Here is a 26,618-nt window from a genome sequence, read left to right as displayed (position 1 = left end):
CTCCCGGATACTGAATATTTTGGTAATAGCAAATTGGGCTCAGTGATGATCATATGAAGTATTGATGAGTGGTTACTTGGCCAGCTACCTGCATGACTTATTAGACAAATTCAATTTCATTTCCTCCGTGAAAGAAACCATTTTGCTTCACATCAATCGTTTCATATTGTTGGCGTCGACGTCACCCTTGGGAAAAGGTGCGGCGAAAAAGGAGGAGAGGGAGGAATCCAGGGCCGCGCGCACCACCACCACAAGTCCACAGGTTTTGTTGCCTTCCGCCGCTAGCTTCTTCATTTCTCCCCGTCCCCCCAGCGGTGGGCCCCACCCGCCCCCGCCCCCGGTGTTTGATCTGCGCCGTCCGTGGGGCGCCGGACCCAACGGCCCAGCCCGACGCGCCGTCCGTTTCCCCCCGCCCGCCCGCTACATTATAAAGCGGCCCATCCCCAGCAGCCTGCTTCCCCCGTCTCGCCGACCCCCCCCCTGCCGGCTGCCGCCACCACCCCTCCTCTCTCCCCCCTTCGTCTCCACCCTCGCCGCGCGCCGATTCTCCGGCAAAGGGAAGCTTCTGGATCTCGCATCGCCCGTCTCGTCACGAGATGGCGGTGGCGCTGCGGCTCCCTGGAGTCGCGCGGGGGTCTCCGGCCGCGCTCGCCATCCGCGCCGCCGCCAAGCTCGGGAGGGAGCAGGACTCGGTCCGCGCCTGTTGCGCCAGGCCGCCTGCGCAATGCTGGAGGCGGAGCCGGCTGCTGGTGCGCTGCCAGACGGCCGCCGCGGCTCTTCTCAACAATGAGGAGGCCACGGCGGCGGCGGCGGCGCACAAGCCCCGCACGGGCTTCACCGTCGTCATGAAGTTCGGCGGCTCCTCGCTCGCGTCGGCCGACCGGATGAGGGAGGTGGCCGACCTCATCCTCAGCTTCCCCGAGGAGACGCCGGTCATTGTCCTCTCCGCCATGGGGAAAACCACGAATAACCTCCTGCTGGTACTGCCATTTTTAGCTCGCCGTCTCTATTTTTTTTTCTGCCAATTGTTTTTGCTCCCGGTACCTGAATGCGCGTGCCTGTTCCGTTGATTGCTTAGGCTGGGGAGAAGGCGGTGAGCTGCGGCGCCCCGAAGGCGTCCGAAATTCCCGAGCTCGCGGTAATCAAGGACCTGCATCTTAGGTTGGGTTTCGCTTTCCTCTTTGCTCATCTCTGATTGGGCTGTCCTGCGCTCGGCAATCGGGCCCTGATCGTTCCCTGTTTTGCTCTGTTCTCAGGACGATTGATGAGCTTGGATTAGATAGGTCGGTTGTTTCAGGTATGATGCTCTTCCTCTGCTCGTACCCAAAGCAAAAAAGCTGTCCCCTTGCTCTACTTGGAATGTTTTTATTAGCTATACAAAGGTCAAAGGGTCGTTGTTTGTTCTCTTTGATGCGCAAAAGGCTTTCTCTGCACAGCTTGAATACTAATTTCTGGTGGAGGTTGAATGGCCATCGACATATTTTCCTTTTAATATGTGTATGGAAGTGAAAAGGCCTTATGGTCGCTGTCAGCAATACGGACCATTTTCAGCATGCCACCATTCCATTATACTATGTCAAGCAGGGATGGTTTTTTTCTTGTATCTTGTAAAAGCTCAATTCATATGCTTGTTTAGTTAATAAACCTGCCAGTCTCTGCACCTGTTATTGTAGCTGGCAGGTTCTTTATTATTGTGACAACACATTCTTTACTACTCTGCTGCTAGTTATTATGCCATTTTTCTTTCTTTTGGCTAATTCACTTTTTACCACTAGTTGGTCTTCCTGTTGAGAAGTGCCTTTCACCAGTAGCACTATCAAACAACTCTTTGATCTATGTTCACTTCAACAGGCTTATTGGATGAATTGGAGCAACTTCTTAAAGGAGTTGCTATGATGAAAGAGCTGACTCGTAGGACAAGAGATTACCTTGTTTCCTTTGGTGAATGCATGTCTACAAGAATATTTGCTGCATATTTGAATAAACTTGGGAAAAAGGCACGACAGGTATGTCAAATGTCTGTCTATGTGGTTCAATATGTGTCTTATAATTTATTGTTTATTATTAATGGTTTTTGAACTGAAACTCTAGATTCTAGTCAAACAATCAATTCTAAGTCTGGCAGGAAAAATGTGTGAATGCAACTAATCAAAGTTTGGACGGTCTGCGAAGTCATGGATAGTACCAGAACACATAGTTTGGCCACCGGCCACTTTGTCTAACCTAACTCAGTAAAGAGAAGTAGTCTTTTTTTAACCTAACTTTTTTTTCCTGGACAACAAAGGGAAGTCAGCGTTTGATCCTAAGTCCTAACAGGGGCTCCATTAAGAGTAAAATCAGCACTGGCACATTACTGCATGTGCATGCCTACAAATGTTGAGCAATATTTCTTTTGATCACTACACATAACTGCATAAGCTCATAACCATCTCCATGTCACTAATATCAGATGAATTCCCCTCCACCCTTGTAGACTCAGTCCACAATTGAAATCAACATTTTCAGCCTGATAATGTCGTAAACTAACAGTTGACCCTTCTTTTTTGGCAGTATGATGCATTTGATATCGGCTTTATAACCACTGATGATTTCACCAATGCGGATATCCTTGAAGTCACTTATCCTGCTGTGGCAAAGAGGCTAAATGGAGATTGGATGGATGACCCTGCCATTCCCATAGTCACTGGTTTTCTTGGGAAGGTATTTTTATTTGAACATGATTCGTGTTGAGGGTTTCAAATTTGCTCTGTTCGCTCCTGCGTATTCAAGAAAAAAAAAAGTTTGCTCTGTTTGGATAAATAATTGTCTTCATAAATTTCAGGGATGTAAATCATGTGCTGTCACCACTTTAGGCAGGGGTGGTAGTGACTTGACTGCTACAACTATTGGCAAAGCTTTGGGATTAAGAGAAGTCCAGGTTCGTTTTCAATGTCACAGATCCTTACATTAATGCATATGGAATATCTGTTTTTTGGTTTGGGTTCATTAAGTTTTTACGATGAATAAGTTGTTCAGGGTTTTAGATTCTCTAATAATATTATTATTAATGTACTTTCACTAACCCAACTTACTTGGGTCTAACAGGCTCAGTTGTTGTTGCAAGTTGTTCACTTGCTTAATAAAAAACTACAAGTCGCCTGTAACTCCTTTGCTAATTCTTTCTGTTTTATAGGTTTGGAAGGATGTAGATGGTGTGTTGACATGTGATCCTAATATTTATGCAAATGCGATACCCGTGCCCTACTTGACTTTTGATGAGGCTGCTGAACTTGCCTACTTTGGTGCACAGGTATTTCTTCTTTGTTTATTACGATTTGTTGATCAAATAAAATGCTGCCTGTTGTGCCTCGAAACCCAAATCTTAATTCAGAAGGTTTAGTTTACATGATCATTCTGCTTTGGCTTTCTTTTCTTTTGTTGGTTTAGGAGGTTAGATGTGCAGGCAGAAAATTTTATTAACTCATAACTTTGTTGTTTTATTTATTTCTGCTATAACCTGTTATACTTACCTATTGTTAGGTTTTGCATCCTCAATCAATGCGGCCTGCTAGGGAAGGTGATATACCAGTTAGAGTTAAGAACTCGTACAATCGTCATGTGCCTGGTACAGTCATCACTAAAGCCAGAGATATGAGCAAGGTCTGTTGTTTACTTGTTTGTTTGTAGATTATGATTATTCCATATGTAATATCTTGTTACACCATGGAATTTGTTGAAAGAGCCAGCTCGTGTACTTCTTGATTGTAAATTGTTTTTGCAGAGTATATTAACCAGCATTGTGTTGAAATCAAATGTTACCATGCTTGACATAGTGAGCACAAGGATGCTTGGCCAGTATGGTTTTCTAGCAAAGGTACATGTGGCAACTGATGTGACTCTTGTTTGTTTTCATCACAGATTTTTATCAGCTTGATTATATATTCATGCACGTTTTTTTTCTAGCAAATGCACATGTAGCAATTGATATGAAGTCCATTATAGTTTTTTTTAAAAAAAAAGTTTGATTGTGTTCATGCATGTGTACAGGTCTTCTCAATATTTGAAGATTTGGGCATCTCTGTTGATTGTGTCGCTACTAGTGAAGTCAGCGTATCATTGACACTAGACCCGTCAAAACTATGGAGTCGTGAATTGATCCAGCAGGTAAGCATCTGAATAAGAAAACCTGTTTCTAGTTCAACTTTCACCAAATAATACAACCGGTGCATCCCAGTTCAATGTATATATAAGCTTGAAGTTGACTTGCTTAGGAAAACTTAAATATGTAATTCAATGTTTATATAAGCTTGAAGTTGAGTTGCTTAGGAAAACCTAAATATATACATTTTGTAACTCTAGCTTTGATTATCATGGATCCTTGCAACAGTGATTAACCCACGAGTACCTTTTAGGGATATTTTGACTTAGAGAATAGATGATATATTGAAGTTGTTTTGCTAGATTGGCTTCTAGTGGTTTTACTTTGCAGGTTTAACATGATGATTTTTCAGTTTAGTAATTAGTCGAAACTTTCGCTGTTTGCCTGTTTCCAACTTATGCATATTATGATTTTCTTTTTGGCGATAAGCTATTGTTGCGCTCCTGTTTCATTGCTTCTTTTATGATGATGTGGCAGGAACTTGATCATGTTGTTGAAGAGCTTGAAAAATTTGCGGTTGTTCATCTGCTCCAGCATAGATCAATCATCTCCCTGATTGGGAATGTACAAAGGTCATCATTGATTCTTGAAAAGGTTAGAGCCGCCCACAGCACAATTAGCAACTTGACATCTCGTGATTCAGAACTTCCATGCTAGATCGTGCTTTAATTATTCTAGAGAATGGGCACAGATGCATGAACGACTGACCCTTTTGCTGCATACCAGGCATTCAATGTTCTGCGAAGAAATGGTGTTAACGTACAGATGATCTCACAAGGGGCATCCAAGGTATCCATCCCTCTTCACCTTACAACAAAAATCAAGTTTTTATGCACATTCCAAAGAGTGCAATAATGATGAGTAACAAACTCAGCAGGTGAACATTTCCTTGGTAGTCAATGACAGTGAGGCAAAACAGTGTGTGCAAGCCCTCCATTCGGCATTCTTTGAGAACGGCTTCATGTCAGAGATTGAGGGAGCTGATGTTCCCCAGAACGGCGCCTCTCTGAATTCAAACCGCGCGATCTATGGAAACTAGTCGACTCTGCAACTGTATTCTCCCCAATTGTAGTACCATTGATAGGTTGAGTGGTGATTCGTAGCAATTTATTTAGGTCACCCAAACGAATTCCTTGCTGTTGTAAGAGCTTACCAGGAACAGTTTGCATGGTATGCCATTGTTTACCATGTCATCGGGTGCTACCAAGTAGTAACCAATGGTCTTGGGGATCTGCCAGGTTTTCAAAGCATCCCCAAGCCTGTGTATCAGAAAGTTGTATTGCGCATGAATGTTATAAGAGTTATTGCACTCATTGGGTGGTGATTAAGTTTGACTCTGTAGATTTAACTCAGTGGATTCATTCATAAAAAAACTAAGTGGATTGACCATTATCAGATCGCTCGTAATCTTGGGTCTGTGTGACTTAGCCCGTAGACGTCCGGCTAGCAGACAACTTTTCTTCAACTCCATGCATCTTATTCATACAGATGAATGCCGCATTTACCCAATAATACATGAGTACAATAAACTGAAATATATACAGTGATGTTGCCATAAAAAAAACATACAGACCATACATACATGTCGGTTACAATGTTCTCATCTTCATCTATGCATTGATGTATGTCGTGATATCCAAAAGTATCATATACATCAGCTACAAACTCCGATGGACAAAATAATGGCTGCACCAGAACTGCCTACAATGTCTCTACTCAAACTTCTGTCCAGTTTGCCTCTCCAGCTTCTCGATTAAAGCATTCTTTTCCTCTTCAGGGAGTGCATTGAACATGAAAACAGATTTGTCGCCGATGTCATCCTTAATGATCAGGAACAGAACGAAGCTGTCAGATTCGATTGACGAAGCAAAGCAGTAGCTCGAGATGATGCTAAGGGCTTGTTTGGTTCCAGGACTTTTTTCAGAAGTCCCTATCACATCAAAAGGAATCTTACTATTTTATAGTATTAAATAAAATCTGTTTATAAATGTTTTTTGACAGCTGAGTGCTTTTTCGCGAGACGAATCTAATGAGCCTAATTAATTCATAATTTGTTACAGTGATGCTACAGTAACCATTCGCTAATCATAGATTAAGATACCTCATTAGATTCGTCTCGCAGTTTAGCCCCAGGGTTCTGCAGTTAGTTTTATAATTAATATTTATTTAATACTTCTAAATACTATGCCTATGCTGACTGGAAGACTCTCTCTCCTGAGTCGTCTCAACATAGCCGGTCCCAAGCCCGGGTAAAGGAGGAGGGTTGCGTTAGGTTTTGGCAAACCAGCATAAAAAATGCCACTCTAATGGATATGAAACCTACAAGAAACTCGACTTATTTCTTTCGGGTTTCATCTCTAGCCTACCCCAACTTGCTTGGGAAAAAAGGCTATGTTGTTGTTGTTGTTGTTGTTCTAAATACTAAAAAGTCCCTAGGACTTTTTTGAAGTCCCTGTTCCTAAACACCCCCTAAATACAAATCATTGGAAGAGATTTTACCTTGATGGGCTGCTGAAACTTTCTTGCAGCAAAAATGGTGAAAAGAACCATCCACACTCCTAAGAGGCCTGACTTTGTGCTGTTATCCATTAAACCAGACTGCACATGCGACCACAGATAGTGTAAGATTTAGTGCCACATTTTGAGGTGGTGTTCCTTGTCTAAAAGGAGCAAGACAAGAGCAGCTGCCAACAGTTTGAGGTGGTGTTCCCTTCTGATTTACCAGATGTCCGAGAAGAAGCCCGGGGATAACAAAAGTTAGGATTCCAGCTTCCAATTTCCCATAGCAGAGACCTGTTGGAGCATTACCGTCAATATAATTGAGAAATTGGACTGCACAGTGGACAATTGGACTATGATTCATAAATTGGACTAGTCATGACTCATTGGCATGGCAATGGCGGGATCAAAGATCAACTGTAAGCTGTAGGCCATATACTGTACTGACTACCAAAATCAAGAACACCTACGGTTGCGTACCTTCCTTGAAGACGAGACCTGTGAGCGCAGCGAACGTGGGCCCAACGAACCAGAGGGCGGCGGGATGCTCCAGCACGTACTGCACCAGGCCCTCGTCCAGCGGCTGCGCGCCGGCGAGGTAGGTCCCGACGGACCCGAGGACCCCGGCCACCCACAGCGCCTGGAGGAAGCGCTTGATTGGGGTGACGTAGATGTGGATCAGCACCAGCGACAGCCCCAGCCCTGCGGCGCCGGCGGCGTAGAGAAGGTCGATGCTTTGCCTGACGGCGTCGCCGGCGGCGTTCCCCTCCGGAAGGTACGCGGCGGAGGCCGCGGCCACGAAGGAAGCCGCGGCGGTGACCAGCCCCGACCGGTACAGCAAGACCTGCGCCGCCGCAATAGCAATTAGTCACTCACTCACACAGGTTGCGGAGGGGGGGGGGGGGGGGGGGGGGGGGCGATTGCTGATGCTAGTGTGGCTCAGCGCCTCGGCCGGTGTGTGTTCCTGTACTGTACCTCGCGGACGTCGGAGTCCTCGACGGTCCAGGGCCCGTAGACGCCGTTGTAGACGGTGGTCTGGTCGGCGAGCCCGGCGCCGGGGCGGTCCCCGACGGCCCTGAGCCTCGCCCTCGCGCCGCGGCGGCCGCGGGGGGCGAAGGAAGGCGCTGGATTCTTGAAGCTGGGGACGAGGCTGGGGCTAGATGGTAGAGACACGAGCCGCGGCGGTAGGAGGAGCGCGGCGGCGGCCATGGTCGGGCGGCGATTGTGGAGGCTCTCTGCGACTGCGATGCGTGCGCCACGATATTTTGAGTTGAGCGGCGTTCGTTTCCGGTGACGGTGAGAGGCCGGGGGCACGCGGCGAGGCCTGACCGCGGATTCGCCTATTTGGGGCGATGGGCCGTGCCACGCGGTTCTCTCGGCGTTTTTTTTTATTTTTATATTTTTCAAAATCGTTTTTTACATAAATATATTTTCGGTTTCATAATTTACAGGTTTATACCCCTACCGCCCAGTTGCGGGGCGGCCGGCCCCCTGCCGCCCTCCTGCCGGGCGGTAGGGACCTTAATATAAATAAAATTTATTTTTAATCGTATTTTGGCCCCTGGGGAGCCTGCCGCCCGGCCGCCGGGCGGCAGGTACCCGCCGCCCGGCAGGTCCCTCCCGCAGGTTAAACCTTGCCCGTCAGTGCGGCATTAGATGTGGTTTTAAATATTTTGGATAGAAATAAAAACCGTTAGTAAAGTAGATGAATATGAAAAGTATAACTTAGCAATTCATACACATATGCAACTGAAGAACGAAATAGGTGATGCATGAGAACGAAATAAGTATAACATGATGACATGTTCATAACAAAAATATAGAAACAACTAGAAGCACCTCCTAACCACCCCGGCCATGTCAACCTCTTTTACGCTGTGCGTGGACGTGGTCTGTAGGGTATGTGTGTCGGTCTGGAGGCCCTGCGTCTCTACCTGGACGTCTGGTGGCCACAGGTGTCTGGAAGGTATGATCGGCCTGCTGGTTAGGTATAGAAAATAACCGACTCTAGTCTTCGAAGTTCCCCTCCAAGGTATCTTGTGTGGCCCCTATGCAGTAGCAATTAAGATATCTTAATCATCGTCTTATAAGTCATCTATTTGGGTACATATTCATCATACGTACCTGTTGGTGGTGGATACGAAGAAGGGCCCATATCAGGAAGCTGGTGGTGCGATCCTGTAAACCGTTCAAATTATTTAAAATATTCATAGAAATAAGAAGAACATGATAAATTCGGGTTACGGATTAGGTATTTACCTTGCGTTCCTTCTGCTGTCGGATTAGGTATTTACGAAGAAGGTCTCGCATCATATAACTGTTGTGATCCTATATGTAAATACAAAAGGAATTAGACTTCATATCAAAACTAATTGAAATTAAGATATAGACTATATGTTTACCGAAATGTCGTGGTGGTGCCTGTGTTGGTTGAAATGACATCCCTGCAGCTGGTGCCATGGTACTAAACTGGGTCCCTCCGTGAGGTTGATAAGGTGGGTGTCCATCATCTGTATGGGCTGAGAATTAATTATTGTTATCAAAGTAGGAAGTCATTAAGTATCCTCACGTACCTGGATAATGCTGCTGAGACCAATAAGGTGCTGTGGAAGGCTGCTGCTGTGTGGGACCACAAGAAAACGAGGTCGAGCCTTGAGACGAACCGTAGGAGTCCTCGTACGATGTCCGGCTACCAAAGGCTTCAAGCATAGAATGGGCTCTTTGTGAAACTCGGGTCCAGGCCGACTCTTGCTCATTCCTATCCATTATAGATCCCGCTCGAATCCTCATCAAATTCGCCCTGGCATCTACGTCCATCAACCTGCACATTTCAAACTGCATGCAAGAAAAAGAAAGTCATTAACACTCTAATCCAAAGTATTTGAAAAGCGATGATAACTTTGAGTCACCGCCCCAGCTAATGCCTCATCCCTATGTCGTGCATAGCCATCCTGTGGGGTCGCAACATGCGGCTCTGGATGCATGTCAGCATATATCAAGCGGCAACGAGTCTTAGGCTGGTACCAGCTCAGGTACGCCCTGTACGAAGCCTCCGTGTGTGCAAGGGTCGGAAGCGTCACGTTCTCCTCTGCCTGGTCCCAGCCATCGACCCAAGGCTGCACCCATGTCACCCACATGTTCGAGAAGGGTTGACCAGCCCTCGACAAACTAAATATTGATTAGTTAAAGCAGCAATGCATTATCACTGAAATGACATATGAATCGTTACCTGTGGTCATGACGTTGGACCCGATCCAATGCTGACAGCACAGGATACAACTGTATTTGACCGAACTGCCTCCTGACTCTGTCCAGGCAGTGGGCCTCAATGTAAACGTCGTACACCAACGCTGTAGTTGTCATCCAAAGGCCCTAGTCCTGAGAGCAAACCGAAGATATCCCGAACGGTGCACGAGTGTTTATAGCCAACTGGGAGTAGGGCTCCCACACAACATCTTCAGGTGTCAACCCATCAAACTCAGCTACAAACTCAGGATAGGACCGCCGAGACTGTACGTGGGCCCAACTCTTCTGCACGAAAATAATAATATATACCAATAAGAAATACAAAGAGGGTCAAACAAAGTAACAGAATTGCCAACAGAATAGTACGAGTAGCAGTCATTTCCGTACCTGACGAGCGTACCAGAGAGTCCCCATGGTCGGCCTATCATCCTCGGTGTCACCGTACATATCCGGCTCATACGGTGAGTGGTCGATAATCGGACGACCAATTGCTATCCTCTCGTACGACCAAAGCTGTAGCAGAATCGGACATCCTGTAAGAATTGCATTGTGCTTATTTTGCACCGATGCCTTGCAGAGGCCACGGTACGTGGCTGCAAGTACCGCTGAACCCTAACTGTATTGAGGCATTTCCTCCACAGCTGCCTCTGCGATCTCCTGTGTGTAAGGCACGAGCACCCTATCCACATAGGCCCCGTGTGAGTTGTTGAACATTATGTATCCAAACAACCACAACAGGTATGCCTCAAGGGATCGAGTGACGCTATCCTCATCAGTATCATGTGCCAAATTGTCGGACTGCATAGAAAAGATGAACATTTATGAGTACAAGATCAATTATAAAATAAAATCATAACTGCACTAGTCAAAAGATAACTCTAACATTACTCATAACAAAATGAGGTATGTACCTGGAACTGCAGAATCCATGACTTGGCAGTCCCTGTTGCTTTTGGGTGCTCCTCTACATCAATCGCGATGTCAATATTTGCAAAACGCTCTTCTAGATCGTCCAACCACGTAGACGGGACAACGCGAGGCCCTACGGCACCCCCACTGATAGGAAGATCCAGCAGCATCGCAATGTCCTGTAGGGTCGGTGACATCTCCCCACAAGGGAGGTGGAAGGTGTGTGTGTCTCAGGCCTCCATCTATCAACCAGAGCCGTCAGTAGGGACTTGTCCAGCTTTGCCAAACCACTCTCAGTAAGACGGCCTATAGTAAGAAGACCAGCCTCACTCAACCTGAAAAGTAGAACGATCAAAGATAAGTACATTATGTATGAAACGTATACGAAACAAACGTATTCTCAGAAACATAATCCGACGACATATCACCTTGGCACCCATCGTGGGTCAACAGGAATCAACTCCGCTGGTGGACGTGGACGCAGCACGTTAAGTTTCACGTGCTGAATCACTGCAAAGAAGGACCGGTGCGACGAGTCTATGATTCGATCAAGTAGAGCTGGCGTATCTTCGGCCATACCTAACACAAAAAATATAAGTTTCTACATTTTCTACAATTTATTTGAAATTTTCATAATTTTTTTCTAGCATTTCCTACAATTTTTGTACAATAAATTTTTATAAATAAATTTTTCTAACATTTTCTACAATTTTTTTTTGCATTTTCTACAATTTATCTGAATTTTTCATATACTTTTCTAGCATTTTCTACAATTTCTGAGCATTTTTAAAAAAAATTCTCGCATTAAACAACTAATCAATTCCAAAAAAAAGTTGGTAAACCTAAATGGTTTTTCTAAAAACTAATCTTAATTATACATAAATTATAATAAAAACAGTACCTAAATCACTAAAATATCATTACTGCTGCGTACACTAATTATAGAATTAAACATACAAAAAATTTAGAATAAGAAAGTTGAGAAATATTTATTACCTGCGGTTCGGATCCAAAATCCTGCAGGGCTTCGCCGCTGCAACTCCCTCCCTCACCTCTCCTCTCTCCCTCCCCTCTCTGGATGTCTTGGGAAGCAAATGAGGGGGGAGGGGGAGCTCAGCCTTTTATGTAGAGGGGGTGCCTCCCCCCTGCCGGGCAGCGGGTACCTGCCGCCCGGCTGTCAGGCACTTTTATGTAGAGGGGGGCTGCCGCCCCCCTGCCGGGCGGCGGGTACCTGTCGCCCGGCTGTCAGGCAGCAGGCTCCCCCAGGGGCCAAAATGCGAATAAAAATAAATTTTATTTACATACAGGTTCCTACCGCCCGGCAGCGGGGCGGCAGGGGGCCGGCCGCCCAGCAGCCAGACGGTAGGGGTACAAAACTGTAAATTATGAAATCGAAAATATATTTCTGTAAAAAATGATTTTGAAAAATATATATAAAAAAACACATTCTCTCGTGCGACGGGACATGGGCTCCTACACCGAGGTGTGTCCTCGCTCCGGTTCCCCCTCTCATTCCAAAAAAAAACACTCAGCTTACGCCAAAAACTGATTTTCAATCTTCAATTATAAAATCGGATAATGGATGTCATACAACTATAAAAATCAGGTAAGTTTGGCTCTTAGAATGGTTTTAAAGGTGGTTTTCATTTTGTAGAAATTTAAAATACTAAAAGATTCATAAGAAAATAATTTTCAGCCAAAAAATATGAAATTTGTATATTTTTTTAAAAAATGTAACAAATCTATTTGCATTCTACTTCTCAGTTATTCGAACCAAATTTTCATGTTCCTAGTATCTATTTGCTCGTAATTATGCCTATTATTTTTAAATAAATAAGATTCTAATAGATAGGTTATATTTTTAAAAAAATTATGATACGTGATAATTTTTAATTGAATAAGTCTTATTTATTTTTATCTAATTATAATTTTTTTATTTTAAAAAAAAATACAAAACTATCTTTGAAACCACCCTACTTATCCCGTTTGGATAGTTGGATGGCCCTCATTCATTCCCAAAAGGAGAAAGGAGATTAGTAGTGAACCGTGAACTACTTCTGCCGTCTGTTGCTAACAATTCCGGAGCTCACAATTGTACGGCATCAACATGTAAATTAACTATTTTTTTCATAAAATACAATATTTTAAATTGCACACACTTCTCTGGTATGAGTCGTTGATCGTGATGTGAGGTTTTTGGAGGTGGTTTGTGGTAAATTTACATGTTCTAAATGTCACCGCACTAGGGGTGTACGATGGACGGACAACCGGCGGGTGTTGTCGAAGGGGAAGACAGCAGCAGAAACGGTGGAATGGATTAGCTAGCTACCTGAGAGGCGGGCGGAAGAGAGGGAGACGACGGTTTGATGGATGAGTAACTCGGGGATCCCGCGGTTTGTCGACGCTAGAGAAAAAATTACCGGCGGTTTGGGGGCAATTCTGCGGGCCGGTAGGGGTAATAGGCGTGAGCAGTGAGCAGAGTACCTGATGTCTGATGGACCACCCTTGCCCACTATTGATGCTAACTGCAACTCGATCATGCTTCATCATGTCAGATTTAGGCCCCCCGTTAAATTCTGCTTTCCGACGAATCAAAGATGAGCTGCATCCCTTCAATTTGCTTTGCGACGTGTGCAGCAATCAATCACAACTGGTCCTTCCGGCCTCTCTATATAGTAGCTACTAGCAAAATTCTTATTGAGGGAAGCTATTAGCAGCTTCCCTGGCAGAGCTGCACATTGAGGGTTCCTTTGAAATGGAGGGAAAATAGAGGAATTATTATGAAGGATGCAAATTCTACATGAAACTCTCCTATGAAAGCCTCAGATCAATGGATACAATCCTATGTGTGTTTATTTGAAACTCCGATGGAATGGCCTCTTCCTTGAGAATTTCAAAGGAAAATAATTAAGCATTAGTAGGTTCAACATGTTTCTTCCTCTCGTTGGGTATATATATAGTAGATAGAATTCCTTTGTTTCATTCTGAGGCAAAAGCCACATGTAGGTGTAGCTCGCTTCAGTCCATGCATATGCACGATGCTGCAGTTACCGGCCGGTCATTAACCTTATTATTGATACAAATACATGCATTATTGGTAGGGTACAGAAACCATATATACGTCGTCTTTCTGTGCCTTGTCCTTGTGTTGTAGTCCATTATTACAGAGTACATGTAGTCAGCCAAGGAAATGCATGGGGAAAAATAAAGTTACTAATTTACCTAGTACTAGCTAACTGCCATAGTGTTCATCCGGTCTGTCTGACACAGTGGCACTCGATGGATTTAACAGAATTTGTGTCGAAAGCCGTACGTACGTGTTACGCTTGGTACTACCTCTGGAGACTGGATCGTACCATCCTCCAATAATACAGCATGCACCGATGCACGGGGTCGTCGTCTCTGCTGATTGCTGAACCGCCGTGCCATCACTAGAGATTCAGATCATCAGTACGTAGTGATGATCACTTACTCTTGGCCGGCGACGCGAGCTTGAGCTTTCCGCCGTACACCTCCGGCAGCTGGGCGTCGTCGATGGCCTCCCGGAGCGTCCTGTCGAGGTCCTTGTGGGAGACGAAGACGAACTTCTTCTTGGTGTTGTCGTCGATGAAGGGGTAGACGATCTTCCAGGCGGCCATGAAGACGTAGGGCACGTGGATGAGGAACACCCGGCCGAGGCGCTCCGGGTAGTAGTTCTGCATGATCTCGAGCGCCGCGAGGTAGGCCCGGATGTCGCAGTTGGAGTAGCCCCAGCCCTTGAGGTCGGCGACGGCGGCGAACTTCTCCTGCCCGGGGGGCAGCCTGGCGACGGTGGCGTCCAGCACGTAGACGACGAAGCGCTTGAACTCGTCGAGGTCGCGGTTGGAGGGGTGGTGCCGGGCGCCGAAGCCGTAGATCATGGGCCGCCCCTGCCGGTCGTGGCCCTGCAGGCACAACTTACCCTGGGACAGCTCGTGCGCCACCTCCGACTCGGAGATGCAGCCGCGGGGCTTGGCCGTCGGCTTCCACTTGAGGTACTTGAGCAGCATCGCCGATGCCTTGCCGATGTGGTGGTCGCGGGCGCGGAGGAACCGACGCAGCATGTAGTCGTCCTCCTCCTGACCAGCAGATAAATCAGATGAAGAATTTGGTTGGCAGCAGTTCATGTATATATCATCACACACTCTGAAATCTGAATATACTAGAGTATATTACTACTGCATGTCAGCTGTGCGTGCCTGTCATCATAAAGGCTTTCCATTCTGAATTGGATCAAGAGTCAATCAAGGGATGGATCATTAGGTGCACTGTCCATTGTTGTCTCCGCGCTGACAGAAAACTGTGGAATTCTGAAACAAACAGACGGACAAAGTCTTCCCATCATCAGTCTGAAACAAAGAACCCCGGCCCTCTGTTTCCCCACGGTTTTAGAAAAAGACGTGTGAATTTGTAAGCTCTGGTGCAGAAGCAGGAGTCACGTGGTTGGGCTGGGTGGCTATTAATTTCTGGCTGGACAGTTGATCAGCAACTGCAGGCATGGCCGGCGCCCATGGCAGAAAGGAGAGGTCATTCAAAATCCATGGTGGAGATTGGAGAAGGGAGATCAGGAGATGGACCCGGACCGGAACGGAACAGCAACAGACGACGACGTCCTTTACAACGGACGACGACGCAGTTGTGGTCGATACGAGCTTGCTCAACCACTAACCACCTGTTTGTTTGCCTGACCTGCAACGGCCTGCAAGACACGGATGCTGCCCAATAACTGTAACACCTCATGTATTAATCGCCTATAATTAAGTAAGAATAGTCATTAGTTTCTAACGCACGAGACAAATCACCAAATCCAAAATTCTTCATGTCAGCCTGGGCTGGACCGGTCTGATCGGTCCGGGCAACCGGTCTGACCGGTTGGCTCTGGGTCAACCATTTTTTGGACCCACAATGTTTAAACTACACTCTCTCTCACTCTCACCGTCAGCTCTCTCTTCCTCACGTTCTCCCGAGCTCCCCTTCTCACCCCAAACCCAAAACTCCAAATCCCCCATTCCCACCCCAATCCAAGGCCGGGGGAAGCTTCAAGTTGGTGGAGGATCATCTTCTCCATGTACTCCACCCCAGGGTGACGTGGAATCTCAAGTTCTTCGTGGGGGAGAAGCCCATTTAAGGTAACCAAGTTAGGGTTGATTCGATCTCCTTTTCTAGGTGGTTATAAGCGATTCCCTTTGGTCAAACATATCCATTTGCATCCCAGAATTAGAGCCTAGATGGGTTTTGGAATTGGTGGGCGATTTTCACCGCGCCAAGGATTCCAGCTTTTGGTCTGGGTTGGACCGGTCTGACCGGTCGGAGGGACCGGTCTGACCGGTGTCGTGGTTAAGTTAAATGGGACCGGTCTGACCGGTATGGGGTACCAGACTGACCGGTAGGGCAGTGGCTGAGAGGGTTAAATAGGTGGTTCTTGGTGCAATTAGTTACAAATTAATTCGGATATAGGTTACTTGTAATTTTTATAAATCATACATGCATTCTCATGTCATATGCATATGCACACGTGTAGCAGCCGCCACGGAGGAGGTGGTATACGAGGTGGTTGTGGAGCCACAGGAGTCGCAGGGGTAAGCCTCGCAGCAGGAGGTTCGTGAGGAGGCGGCCCCAGGCCCAGCCGACCCTAGTACTGAGCAACAGACGCAAGGCAAGCCCTGGTGCACATCCTATTATTTTAAATTATGACACCTATATACGTAACTATTACTTGTGCATTAGGTTTAGAAATGGTTTGGAACCCTAGTTGCATGATCCCTAGGATTCCCTGAGTTATACTAGTATGTATAGGACGATAGAAGTGATATGCTTAATGGTTTTCCGGTAGAAGACGAGTGATTTCTTGTCACTCGCGAGATATAGGATATTTAGAAGTCGGGTAATTTCCGGCTACTCGCGAGATATAAGTTATATGTGTTTATATTACGGTCCCTGAGTTATTGAAAGTGATATGGAAATGTGAGACCGGACGGGGAGTGATGATGTATAGGTATGGCAGCAGGACAGAGTTCCTGGGTGCCTTAGCCCCGTCTGAGTCGGTTAAGGACCGTTCGTTGTCGGCAGTGTTGATCGGGGATTAAACTATACTAACCGCATGCCGGGAGTAGGAGGTAATCGAAACCGGTAAGTCTAGTACTGCCTCACTTCGAAAGTACAGGACTCAATCTCACCTCCTGGGGTAGTCGAGTAGTCGCGGAGAAATGGGATGCATGTATTTACTTTTGGTGGTCTCACGTTGAGCTCGGTTGACCATTTGATGGTGGGGCGGTCCTGTACTTCGAGGCGGGGAGGGGAATGGTTGGTGCGTGTGGTCCGACGGGGTTTATGCGTACCGTGTTGGTTAGGTCCACCTTGCAAGGTTAAATCGAATCGATTCGCCGTGTCTCGCGGTTATGAGGGTCTTGATCTCTTTGCTGCATCGTAGTCTCATGATAGAATGAGGAGGATATGTATAAATATGACAATGAACACATGAAATTATTATTTGATTGCACCAACATATTTGTTATAGTTGATTCATGCAAACATTATATTAGAGTTAATTTGTACAGAATCTGGAGCTAAAATACTAAAAGTAAGAAATTACTTTAGTCGCTTTTCTGCAAAATAACCACCAGCAAAAACCTTGCATGTCTAGGTATGTGGGCTAAGTTATACCCACTGGTCGGGTAAGTCTTGCTGAGTATTAGTTGTTCAGAGTTGTTGCCACCATTAATTTGTTTCAGGGCACCCCGACGTCGATTTCTGCCCCTGCTGCGTCAAATTTATCCGCCAAGATGCAGAGGGGTGGGAAGTTGTGGAGAGAGACCAGTAGACTATAAAGTCGGCGGATTGCACACTTGAGGGCAGAGTGTGCCACCTTCAGTTTTGTTCAGACCGGTCTGGCCGGTCTGAAGGACCGATCTGACCGGTGTATACGTGGGGAACCCATGCACACCGGTCTGACCGGTGGTGTTAGGCAGAACCTCTAGGGGTAATGTAGTATAGTCCTTTCCTAGTGTAAATTGTAGTTTTATTTGTTGGAAGACTTGTATATCAAGTATGTTTTTAAACCCGGTTTATAAAATTATTGTATCTGAATTTGGTTTGTAAGTAGTTGTGTATTATTTGTATCGCGTTGTTCTATTTTCAAGTATTATGTCGTGCTTGTACCATTTGCGCCCACTTTCGCGTGGGACTACCGGTATTGTTTTGATCGGGCCATGGGTTGAGAAAGGATTGCCAAATTAAACCATTAAACTAATGCGCCCGATGTGTTCAAATGACGACCATTACATTTAATTTGGAGTCTTAATTTGATAGTTCATTCACAATAACCTACCGGCTCCACCAGCAACAAATGACCAAAGCGTGACCGGCCGGCCATCAACCCCAAAAGCGACGGCCGGCCCAACAAGGACGACTGTCGGTCCCGCTCCTTGTTGCATTGCAGCAGTAGCAGAGCAAACAACGGCAACGGTTTCAGTGCTAGCTGGTTTTCAATTCCCTGACGAGCCAATCAGCATCATTTTCAGAGGTCTGGCTTCCTCTAGTCTAGCCACAAATTGGTGTGCTGAGGCTTAATGTTGATAATGCTTTGACTAACGCCGTGTTTAATTTCAAAAATCAAAATTCCAAAAAAAAAATCCGGCAAAGACTTAAATCTAGACGAAATAAAAAACGTATTGCGACTGCTGCCTGTAAATCGCGAGATGAATCTAATGAACCTAATTAAGCTGTAATTAGACGCTAAATTGCTACAGTAATACTATAGTAAACAACCTCTAATGACAGATTAATTAGGTTCATTAGATTCGTCTCGCGATTTACAGACGAGTTCTATAATTATTTTTATGATTAGTCTATGTTTAGTACTTCAAATGTAGAAAGATGCTTTTTCAAAAACTTTACGGGAGGCAACTAAACACGGCCTAATTACCCAGTAATAGTACTAATACTAAGTAGTAAGAACAATCAAGGTAAATTATGGCTAATTGTAACAGAAGATGATGACTAGATGTTTTTGCAGAGTTTTCTGTTTGGCCCCCTGAACGCTGGATGCCACAGGTAACTGCGTATGTTTGTGGTCAGAGGCCAAGGCTAGCAGTGGCCTGTGCTGTCGATTTGTGGAAGAGGTGCGGACAGAAAAGCATGAACAGTGCGATCCCGTGTGCGATCAGTGGCCACCATCTATCTATCATGTGTCCAGGTGAGGAGAGGGGATCCCACCAGAAGCGCTATCTTAATTGTTAGCTCAAGGGGAGACGATGCATGGATGATAATAAGTGGATGGATGGAAGGACGAACCTTGCAGGCAGGGTCCTGCGCCTCGGTGACGGCCCTCAGCTCGGCGACCTGCTTCCACTCGGCGGCGTCGCCGTCGTTGTGGTGGCGGCCGTTGGTCGCAGCCTGCTGGTAGTCCATGGCGGCCGCCGGGCTCCTCGACCTACGACCTTGATGGATGGACGGGGCGGGGCGGGGCGGCTTCTTTCTTCTTGGTTGAGAAATGAGAAACGGCGACGGGAGCGGTGGGGAGGTACTCTTGGTTTTATAGCACCAGCCACCAGGAGAGAAAGGCTCCTGCAACTGACTCTTTGCTCTGCTCCAGCCTCCATCTCTGAAAATGCAATGCTGTACCCCCGGGTCCGGGTGAAAACGAGATGCTGTTGGCTCGCTGCCCTACTAGAAAGAAAGAAATGCTGTTGGGTCGCCGGCTATTTATGACATGACAATGACACTGCCTGGTTGATCTGTCCAACTGAATGAATAGTCAGCCCTACTTTTCGGTTGATTATCGGAAGGGAAATCCGGAGGATTATTCTGAAACTAAACCGTATGGAGATTACTCTTTCCTGAGTTTAAAAGTTTGAAACTTAGGAAAAAGAGGGAGCTGGGCTGGCACGGCAACTTGTTGATAGGTTGGGTTCGGAATTTGGAGCCGGGCATGCAGGGACCGCACTGGCCTGTTCCATCCATCCATCTAGTTTTCCTCCGACGACCCAGCTAGGGTAGGGGAGGATCGATATTGAATTGGTAGGAATGATTCAGGCAAAGTACTATTATTGCTACTATATTTTTCTATAAATTTGATCAAAATTAACTGAATTATTACAAATTGAATACGATATGTAAATAAAAATAGAGAGAGTAGCCCGAGTGCGCGGATTGCCGTGCGTGTGGGAAACAAAACAACAAGAACTATAGGCGGATGGTCATGGATCCGATTGGATTGGATGGATGGGTTTTCCTTCTCCGGTTGACCGCCGAGTAATGGCCATCGGGCGGCATGATCATCCATTGGAGGAGGCTGGAGAGGTCGTTGCTCGTCCATCCAATCCATAATCCATTCCATCCTTCCGCGTGCCAAAATCAAAATCAAAATGGTTGGCATCCAGCGCCGCCAACGCCCAACCGCATCAATCCATCAATGCGAATGAATTGCTTCCCAGCCAGCACAGCAGCTCATCAGCTCGCAACAAACAGACGTACGGCTCGTCCGGCGCCTTGGATGGATCGGCCAACCCAACCCGAAGCCGTCTTGCACGTGTGTGGCGTGGCGCAGCGCGCGCCACGGCGCTCGCGTCGCGTGACGCGGCACCTGCAGCTAATAATGAAAGGAGATAGATCGAATTGAAGAAGATGGCTGCCTTTCATATGCGAGTGGAGTGGGCATGTTTACTCCTTGTAGTCCTCCGCTGCTTCTCCCTCCGTATGCATGGTGGTGCTATCTCAAGAGGAGAGGAGAGGAGAGGATCCTCACCTCTTGGCTTTCACCCTGCTGCTGTTTTTTGTAACATCTCCGTCTAATATGAATTTGAGCTCACTAGTGGTTCGTATATGAGTTCCGGTTAGTTCCGGTTGCTCGTCAACATATAAATTTAAGTGTTAAGTGAACTTCAATCCTGGGTTAACCTTTTTACGCGAAAGCGAGAACAAAAACGTAAGCGAGATTAGTGTGAATACATATTTTACATAGACCAGTCTCAGTAGGAGTTTTATGGGCAGTTACCTAAACTGATAATTAGGTAACTGTGCTAGATGAGTTTTATGGTGATGAAACTCTTCTCGCATCCCATGAAATTTTATCTTTCCATCTCTTTGTCATGTTAGCAAAATTGATAATATTTAATATCATGAAACTCTCCATGAAACTTCTATCGAGACCTGTCTTAGTGTACAAGTAGGACTAAACTATATTTGGAATTGGAATGTTACAGTTGTGGTGGTGGTTGGCGCTGTCTGTCGACGGACCCTGTTTGAGTTTTTGGTTGGCGTGGTCCAGCGCCACCATGCATCATGCTTACCTTGCTTTGCTTCCCTCTACTAATCTACTGCAGCAGTGTACTGTGTCACCATGGATCTCATCTGTACGGCCGGCCATGGGCTGATGTACCGGAGGACCAACGACTGGATGCAACCAACCTGCTGCTGTGCTGCCTCATCTTGAATTGCAAACAGACACAGCCCTGCATCTTCCATGCATGCACCGGCCGCGGCCACCCTCCATCACCTCATCCTCATCATACTCTGCTGCTAATGCCATGCCTCCAGACTCCAGTCACTCCAAACCAACTACTGCAGTAGCTACAGCAGTTCCGTGTGCGCGCGCCTTTACTGGCTGCCGCTGGAGTACAATTTTACGTCACTCATTGCACTCCACTGCGTGCGGACCACGATGATGACGGCTAGTCAAGCAACAAGTGTGTGGCCCGAAGCCCATGGGCCATGGGCCATCGCTACCCGGCCCGTATTCAGTTACCTTCTCTATTTTCCAATCCAATAGAGTAAAATGCACCGCCGGTCCTCGAGCTCGCTCGTAGTGTCATTTAGATTTCCAAACTTTCAAAATATATATTCAAATCCTCAACTTGCTAATTGTAACATGTAAAGTCCTAATAACCATTTTTAAGTTATAAAGTAGAAGTATTTTTGCTAATATGTAGCTTACATGTGGACTCAAATTTTATTTCCATTTTTTGTGCTCAACTCATATATTTTCAAAATTATTTGAAAACTTTATGTCCAATTTTTTTGCGAATGTTCCCTCCAAAATTTATCCTTTTTATTTTCTTTTCTTTTTTACAAATTTTATCATATGAGAATTTCATTTTCCTATAATTTTTATACATATCTTTTGTATTTGAAGTAGTTTGTTATGATTCTTTTTGTATGTATATGTTTTGTATATAGTTTCTTATTTGGATAAATATACAACTTTCAGTTTAGCTTAAGCAACTGTAATTTGAACCTCACTTTATACTATTAGAAAGTTTAAGAGCTTGAATTTGTATTTTAAAGGTTTGGTAACCCGGATGACACCTCGCCTCAAGTTTACGGCAGTGTATTTTACCATTTCCAATGCATTATTGCCGATGTGATTTCTGAAATCTGGACACCACGCACCCGCATAAACTACTTACTTACTGAAGCAAACGCTGAAATCTGGTGAGGCCATGACACAGTCTGCAGATCTCGAGCTCCCGCACCAAAAGAACCCATTGCACACAAGCCCCATCTCATAACAAGCTATGAATTGCATGGTCCTTTCCTTCGATTCATCTGATCCGAGAGAACAAGGTATATAATACAGGTCCATCCCACCATCTGCACTTATTAGTAAATTATTCCCATCTGTCATCTACATTGCGCAACCAGACCCAGGATTTCATGTCCAAGCAAAAAGCATTGCAAAGCATAGTCAGCTGCTGTTGCACAAATACACAGCATCTCTACAGACCACAGCGTATTAGAGATATAGTCTTGTAACCTCTCCTTGTATGACACGGCTATGATCGTGTAGATAGATTTGGTTGTTAGTGCACGTGTGATATCTTGAGTATCCGATAGGTTTGTTAGAGATAACTCAAGAATATCTAATCATGCGCAACAACTTGTAATCTCTTGATGTAATCTTGTTGAGCATTGACTCTATATAAACACGAAGCCGTGGTGAGCCAAGATAGGCAACCACGTTCCCATATTCTTTACACAGCGAACCAACACGAGTGGAAGACAAGTCCTCACAAGGAACTCCTGGGGACGAAGCTGTCATCATGATGCTCACCGGCGGTCTCGGCAATTCCACCGTCCTTGGTGAAGCAGTACTCGGGCGCCTGCCACGCCGCATCCTCCAGCACCGCTCCCACCTCAAAGCTCATAACATAGGCGATCCTACCTGCAGATCGGCAAATGCACAGAGTCCATCATACAGAACAGAATGCAGGTGCTTGGTCACATCTCAATGGCAAGGCAAGCTGTGACAGAACCGTCAAGTTAAACGGCTTAATTAAGCGTAATGGCCATCATTTGAACGCATCAGGCGCATTAGCTTAATTAAGTGTAACCTGACAGCCTGTTTCCAACCCACAGGCCGATCGAAACACACCAGAAGTCTCGCGCGACGGCGAGCGCAGACGGTACCAGCATGATACAATTTTACAAAATAGTAAACAATATTAAAATATTTACAAAATGACTTTTACAAATTAAAGTTCATATAATAGATAACAGCAGCGGTAGAGAGAGTCTAACCTAAGGAAGATTTTCATTAGAAACAAACTGAAATAAATTGAAATAAAACGATAGCCACGGAGACGTGAGGATGTCACATCGAGTCCACCGATGTGAATCCGGGTTAGCTCCTATACCTGAAACAGGGTAAACAACAAACCCTGAGTATACTAATACTCAACAAGACTTACCCGACTAATGATATACTTAGTCCATTATCTAAACATGCAAGGCTTTCTGGCTGTGGATTATTTGCAGAAAAGAGTCTAAGGGTGGATCCTTACTTTCAATATTTTAGCTCATATTCTATATAAATTAATATCCTCTAGGCATTTGCAGAACCAAACATAATAGAAGATCAATTAGTAATCTCAACATTTCCTTCAACATATACATTAATATTCCATCTCATTACTACGATGCAGTGCTGCGATCAAGGTGCTCATATCCGAGAGCGACTGACGGCGAATCGATCCGATTTAACCTTGCAAGGTGGACCTAACCAACACGGCACGTATTTGCCCCGTCGGACAATACGAACCAACCATTCCCCTCCCCGCCTCGAACTACAGAACCGCCCCACCTGCATATAGTCAACCGAGCCCTACGAGAGACCACTTAAAGTAAACATATGCATCCCAATTCTCCGCGACCACTCGACTGCCCTAAGGGGTGGGTAGAAGTTCTGTACTTTCGAAACAAGGCAGTACTAGGCTTACCGGTTTCGGCTACCTCCTACTCCCAGTATGCGGTTAGTACAATTCAAACTCGATCAACAGGGTCAGACAACGGACGGTCCTTAACCGACACAGACGGGGCTAGACAGTTCCCGCCCGGTCTCCAATTCCTTTCCTTTCCTTCATACTCCAATATTCCATATAATCAAATCATAGAGACATCCTATATCTCGCGAGTAACAGGGAATTACTCGACTTCTACCGATTCCTATTTTTAGCATGGCAAGGCTACCGACCTACACATACTAGTATTTCGACCAATGGAACCTAGGGATCATGCAACTAGGGTTTCATTCAACGCTTGGAAACTTAATGCATAATCAAGTAATCATATAACATTTCATAAGTTAAAATAATAGGTTATGCTCCGGGGCTTGCCTGGGAGTAAAGTATCACTATAAATTAGTAGGTTGGAGCTTCATGATAGATAATCCACCACCTTCTAGATAGAAACTAACACACCATCTTTTGGAGTTTTCTCCATCTTCATGTTCCAATCGTCCTTCAATTGATCTACCCTCGTACCTAAATGATATGCATAGATGCACATGCATGCACAAAAGAGGCATAAGCACATATTCTAAGGACGACCAGAAAGTAATGCATGGTACGTTGTCGTAAAGAAGTAATGTACAAATCGTACTAAGGTTGATCACTCATCCTCACCCGAAGGACTAGTTCATCCTTGAGATTTGTCTTATGAAGTTACTTGCCCTAGTGATTAAAGCTAACAAGGCATCATGGATATCGTCACAAGAATAAGAAGTCTACCACATGTTAATTGCATCATCTATATACATTAAGTACCTTTAGTTACAAACATGTAAGACTTAAACTACAGTAACATAGGTGACATTTATTAGGTGGTAAAAGTGATACTTAACATGATAATTACTCTCTTCTGAACTTAGCTCATTGGACACTCGTTTACAGAGAACCAAGCATTAGTAACTACCTAAAGAACCAAGGTGGTGTGTATTTAAGTGCGACACCTAATGTTATATTTACATGGCACAAAACAAGATAAATTACACATGCTAGGAACGAAATAAGTTGCACGAGTATAATTTAATAGCACAAACTAATTCTTACTGATTATATCCTGTAATTATACATAACAAAGTATTTTACATAAATTTATCATGATCTTATATGTAAAGAAACTATTATTTCTAATAGAACATGCCTAACTACTAATAAAAATTATTTCTGATTAGCAACCTATATGTTCCGAACATAAAATATTTACTAGTGATAAAACAATAGAAAACAACCCTAGCATGAAGTTTTCATGATTTATCAGCAAGCATAATTATTTATGCATATTCCTATTACTCATAAACTATTTATTAAACACTAACCAAGTTAAATCAACAACTCATGCACACGTGCACTAATAAATCTGAAAATTTTACCACATCACATGCATCACATGACTAATCTACCATAAAAATTTCACAGCAAAAAGGAGCAACATAACTACATATATGATTTTATCCCTAACAAGCATGGATAAAATTCTAGGACAATATTTTTCTACCAACACGTCATATTATAGGTTCATTGCATAGATATAATCACAAGGATTCCAAAACATCTTTATTTTCTATTTTATGATTTTCCATGATTTACTATGCATTTTCAAAGTTTACAGCCACTTAAACTAATATTTAAACTAGAGCAAAAACTATTTAGAAACTGAAGATCAACCTGTAAGAAAAAGTTGTAGATCTTAGAACAATAAATCCAACAAATTTTAGTTTGTATTTTTCTGATTTTTCTATGATTTACTATGATTTTTCAAAGTTTCAGCCAATTTATTGCAAAATAACCCTTCGCAGCACTATTCATATGAGTCTACGGTTGTGCAGATAGGCCCCTGAACTTGTTTCAATTGTCGCACAAGGTCCCTGGTCGCGATTTTGAAGCAGGGGAGAAAGGGGAACGACGATTCCGGCCATGGGAGGGCTTGCTGGCGGCGAGGGAGGGGTGGAGGAGCATGAGGGCGACGAGGACTACCTGTAGGTGGGCTTGGTTGGGGTTGGGGGCGACCGGAGAGGCGCCGGCGGCGGTAGCAGCACCTCGGCGGCGGTGATGGCAGCGTGCGGCGGCGCTCCAGTGAGGGAGGACGATGGGACGGCCATGGAAGGATTCAGTAAGGCCGGGCGGAGTGGGGGCGCTCGGCGGCCCAGCGCAGGGCCGCGTGCACGTGGCTCGCGGCGAGCAGCAGCATGCCGGCGGCGGCATGTCTCGGGAACGAGCGCAGAAACTCGCGGAACGCGCTGGAACGAGGAGAGCATGAGCTTCAGCGAGTCGAGGAAAGTCGATTCTAGCCTTTGGTTGTCGAAGATGATGACCGGAAGTGGGATTTCACTGCCAAGTGGATCTCGGTGGCCATGGCAGCCGATGGTGGAGCTCGGCCGCGAGCAAGAGAGGCCGGCGTGGTTTGGGAAGGAGAGGAGGGAGTGAGGCACCTGGCGAAGGGATAAGGGCGCGGCGGGATGGGCACGGCATGGGCACGGGACATGTCGCGCGTGTAAGGATCGATGGACCAAGAGGGGGGTGAATTGGGCCTT

The 26,618-nt window shown here is 45.4% G+C and overlaps 5 protein-coding genes across 8 annotated transcripts in view; 1 reads left to right on the top strand and 4 right to left on the bottom strand.

Moving 5' to 3' along the window:
• The first annotated feature begins 472 nt into the window (after window positions 1-472).
• LOC120649092 (aspartokinase 1, chloroplastic-like) lies at window positions 473-5,472 on the top strand. 2 transcript variants are annotated; one of them, XM_039925773.1, is made up of 13 exons: window positions 473-980; window positions 1,079-1,161; window positions 1,257-1,297; window positions 1,852-2,006; window positions 2,551-2,700; window positions 2,822-2,917; window positions 3,173-3,289; window positions 3,520-3,639; window positions 3,761-3,853; window positions 4,027-4,143; window positions 4,616-4,732; window positions 4,865-4,927; window positions 5,013-5,472. In XM_039925773.1, exons 1-13 carry the CDS (start codon window positions 597-599, stop codon window positions 5,175-5,177), a joined length of 1,701 nt encoding a protein of 566 aa, XP_039781707.1. In that variant the 5' UTR covers window positions 473-596; the 3' UTR covers window positions 5,178-5,472. The 2 variants fall into 2 exon arrangements, with proteins under 2 accessions (XP_039781707.1, XP_039781708.1); XM_039925774.1 differs by having other exon boundaries at window positions 475-980; window positions 5,016-5,472.
• A 121-nt stretch (window positions 5,473-5,593) lies between these two features.
• On the bottom strand, window positions 5,594-7,998 carry LOC120649093. Its single transcript, XM_039925775.1, has 5 exons — window positions 7,613-7,998; window positions 7,118-7,481; window positions 6,861-6,931; window positions 6,638-6,736; window positions 5,594-5,958 (listed from the first exon to the last, which is right to left on the bottom strand). Exons 1-5 carry the CDS (start codon window positions 7,844-7,846, stop codon window positions 5,851-5,853), a joined length of 876 nt encoding a protein of 291 aa, XP_039781709.1. The 5' UTR covers window positions 7,847-7,998; the 3' UTR covers window positions 5,594-5,850.
• Window positions 7,999-8,717: 719 nt separating this feature from the next.
• On the bottom strand, window positions 8,718-9,917 carry LOC120648452. 2 transcript variants are annotated; one of them, XM_039925230.1, is made up of 5 exons: window positions 9,547-9,917; window positions 9,211-9,472; window positions 9,040-9,147; window positions 8,897-8,911; window positions 8,718-8,815 (listed from the first exon to the last, which is right to left on the bottom strand). In XM_039925230.1, the coding sequence occupies exons 1-5, from the start codon at window positions 9,772-9,774 to the stop codon at window positions 8,733-8,735; spliced, it is 696 nt and encodes a 231-aa protein (XP_039781164.1). In that variant the 5' UTR covers window positions 9,775-9,917; the 3' UTR covers window positions 8,718-8,732. The 2 variants fall into 2 exon arrangements, with proteins under 2 accessions (XP_039781164.1, XP_039781165.1); XM_039925231.1 differs by having other exon boundaries at window positions 8,897-8,908; window positions 9,547-9,916.
• Window positions 9,918-13,839: 3,922 nt separating this feature from the next.
• Window positions 13,840-19,437, bottom strand: LOC120649091 (phosphatidylinositol transfer protein 3-like). The gene is made up of 2 exons (XM_039925772.1): window positions 19,103-19,437; window positions 13,840-14,889 (listed from the first exon to the last, which is right to left on the bottom strand). The coding sequence occupies exons 1-2, from the start codon at window positions 19,217-19,219 to the stop codon at window positions 14,257-14,259; spliced, it is 750 nt and encodes a 249-aa protein (XP_039781706.1). The 5' UTR covers window positions 19,220-19,437; the 3' UTR covers window positions 13,840-14,256.
• Window positions 19,438-22,309: 2,872 nt separating this feature from the next.
• The window catches only part of LOC120649087 (uncharacterized protein At4g14100-like), a 38,455-nt gene continuing 34,146 nt past the window's right edge, over window positions 22,310-26,618 (bottom strand). Inside the window, exons 2-3 of one of the 2 annotated variants that reach the window (XM_039925771.1) lie at window positions 22,783-22,970; window positions 22,310-22,532 (exon numbers count right to left, since the gene is read on the bottom strand). In XM_039925771.1, coding sequence (XP_039781705.1) covers window positions 22,816-22,970 — 155 coding nt within the window. In that variant the 3' untranslated portion in view covers window positions 22,310-22,532; window positions 22,783-22,815. Of the gene's footprint in view, window positions 22,540-22,782; window positions 22,971-26,618 lie in introns of both variants that reach the window. The other variant, XM_039925770.1, reaches the window with a different exon arrangement.

The sequence above is a fragment of the Panicum virgatum genome, chromosome 9K, assembly GCF_016808335.1.
Source record: "Panicum virgatum strain AP13 chromosome 9K, P.virgatum_v5, whole genome shotgun sequence".
In the NCBI taxonomy this organism is placed as follows: Eukaryota; Viridiplantae; Streptophyta; class Magnoliopsida; order Poales; family Poaceae; genus Panicum; species Panicum virgatum.
The sequence above is the reverse complement of the archived record's forward strand: the minus strand, read 5'-3'. Positions and strand labels throughout refer to the sequence as shown.

What these genes read in the sequence shown, in the direction of transcription:
- LOC120649091 (XM_039925772.1), bottom strand. Translation starts at nt 19,219, where the DNA reads ATGGACTACCAGCAGGCTGCGACCAACGGCCGCCACCACAACGACGGC. An exon ending in CGCAGGACCCTGCCTGCAAG is followed by an intron (nt 14,890 to 19,102) that starts GTTCGTCCTTCC and finishes TCTGCTGGTCAG; the next exon opens with GAGGAGGACGACTACATGCT.
- LOC120649093 (XM_039925775.1), bottom strand. Translation starts at nt 7,846, where the DNA reads ATGGCCGCCGCCGCGCTCCTCCTACCGCCGCGGCTCGTGTCTCTACCA. An exon ending in AGGACTCCGACGTCCGCGAG is followed by an intron (nt 7,482 to 7,612) that starts GTACAGTACAGG and finishes GCGGCGGCGCAG; the next exon opens with GTCTTGCTGTACCGGTCGGG. An exon ending in GGCTTCTTCTCGGACATCTG is followed by an intron (nt 6,737 to 6,860) that starts GTAAATCAGAAG and finishes TCGCATGTGCAG; the next exon opens with TCTGGTTTAATGGATAACAG.
- LOC120649092 (XM_039925773.1), top strand. Translation starts at nt 597, where the DNA reads ATGGCGGTGGCGCTGCGGCTCCCTGGAGTCGCGCGGGGGTCTCCGGCC. An exon ending in AGTATGGTTTTCTAGCAAAG is followed by an intron (nt 3,854 to 4,026) that starts GTACATGTGGCA and finishes GCATGTGTACAG; the next exon opens with GTCTTCTCAATATTTGAAGA. An exon ending in GTCGTGAATTGATCCAGCAG is followed by an intron (nt 4,144 to 4,615) that starts GTAAGCATCTGA and finishes ATGATGTGGCAG; the next exon opens with GAACTTGATCATGTTGTTGA.
- LOC120648452 (XM_039925230.1), bottom strand. Translation starts at nt 9,774, where the DNA reads ATGTGGGTGACATGGGTGCAGCCTTGGGTCGATGGCTGGGACCAGGCA. An exon ending in ATGAGGCATTAGCTGGGGCG is followed by an intron (nt 9,473 to 9,546) that starts GTGACTCAAAGT and finishes TCTTGCATGCAG; the next exon opens with TTTGAAATGTGCAGGTTGAT. An exon ending in GTCTCAGCAGCATTATCCAG is followed by an intron (nt 9,148 to 9,210) that starts GTACGTGAGGAT and finishes CAGCCCATACAG; the next exon opens with ATGATGGACACCCACCTTAT.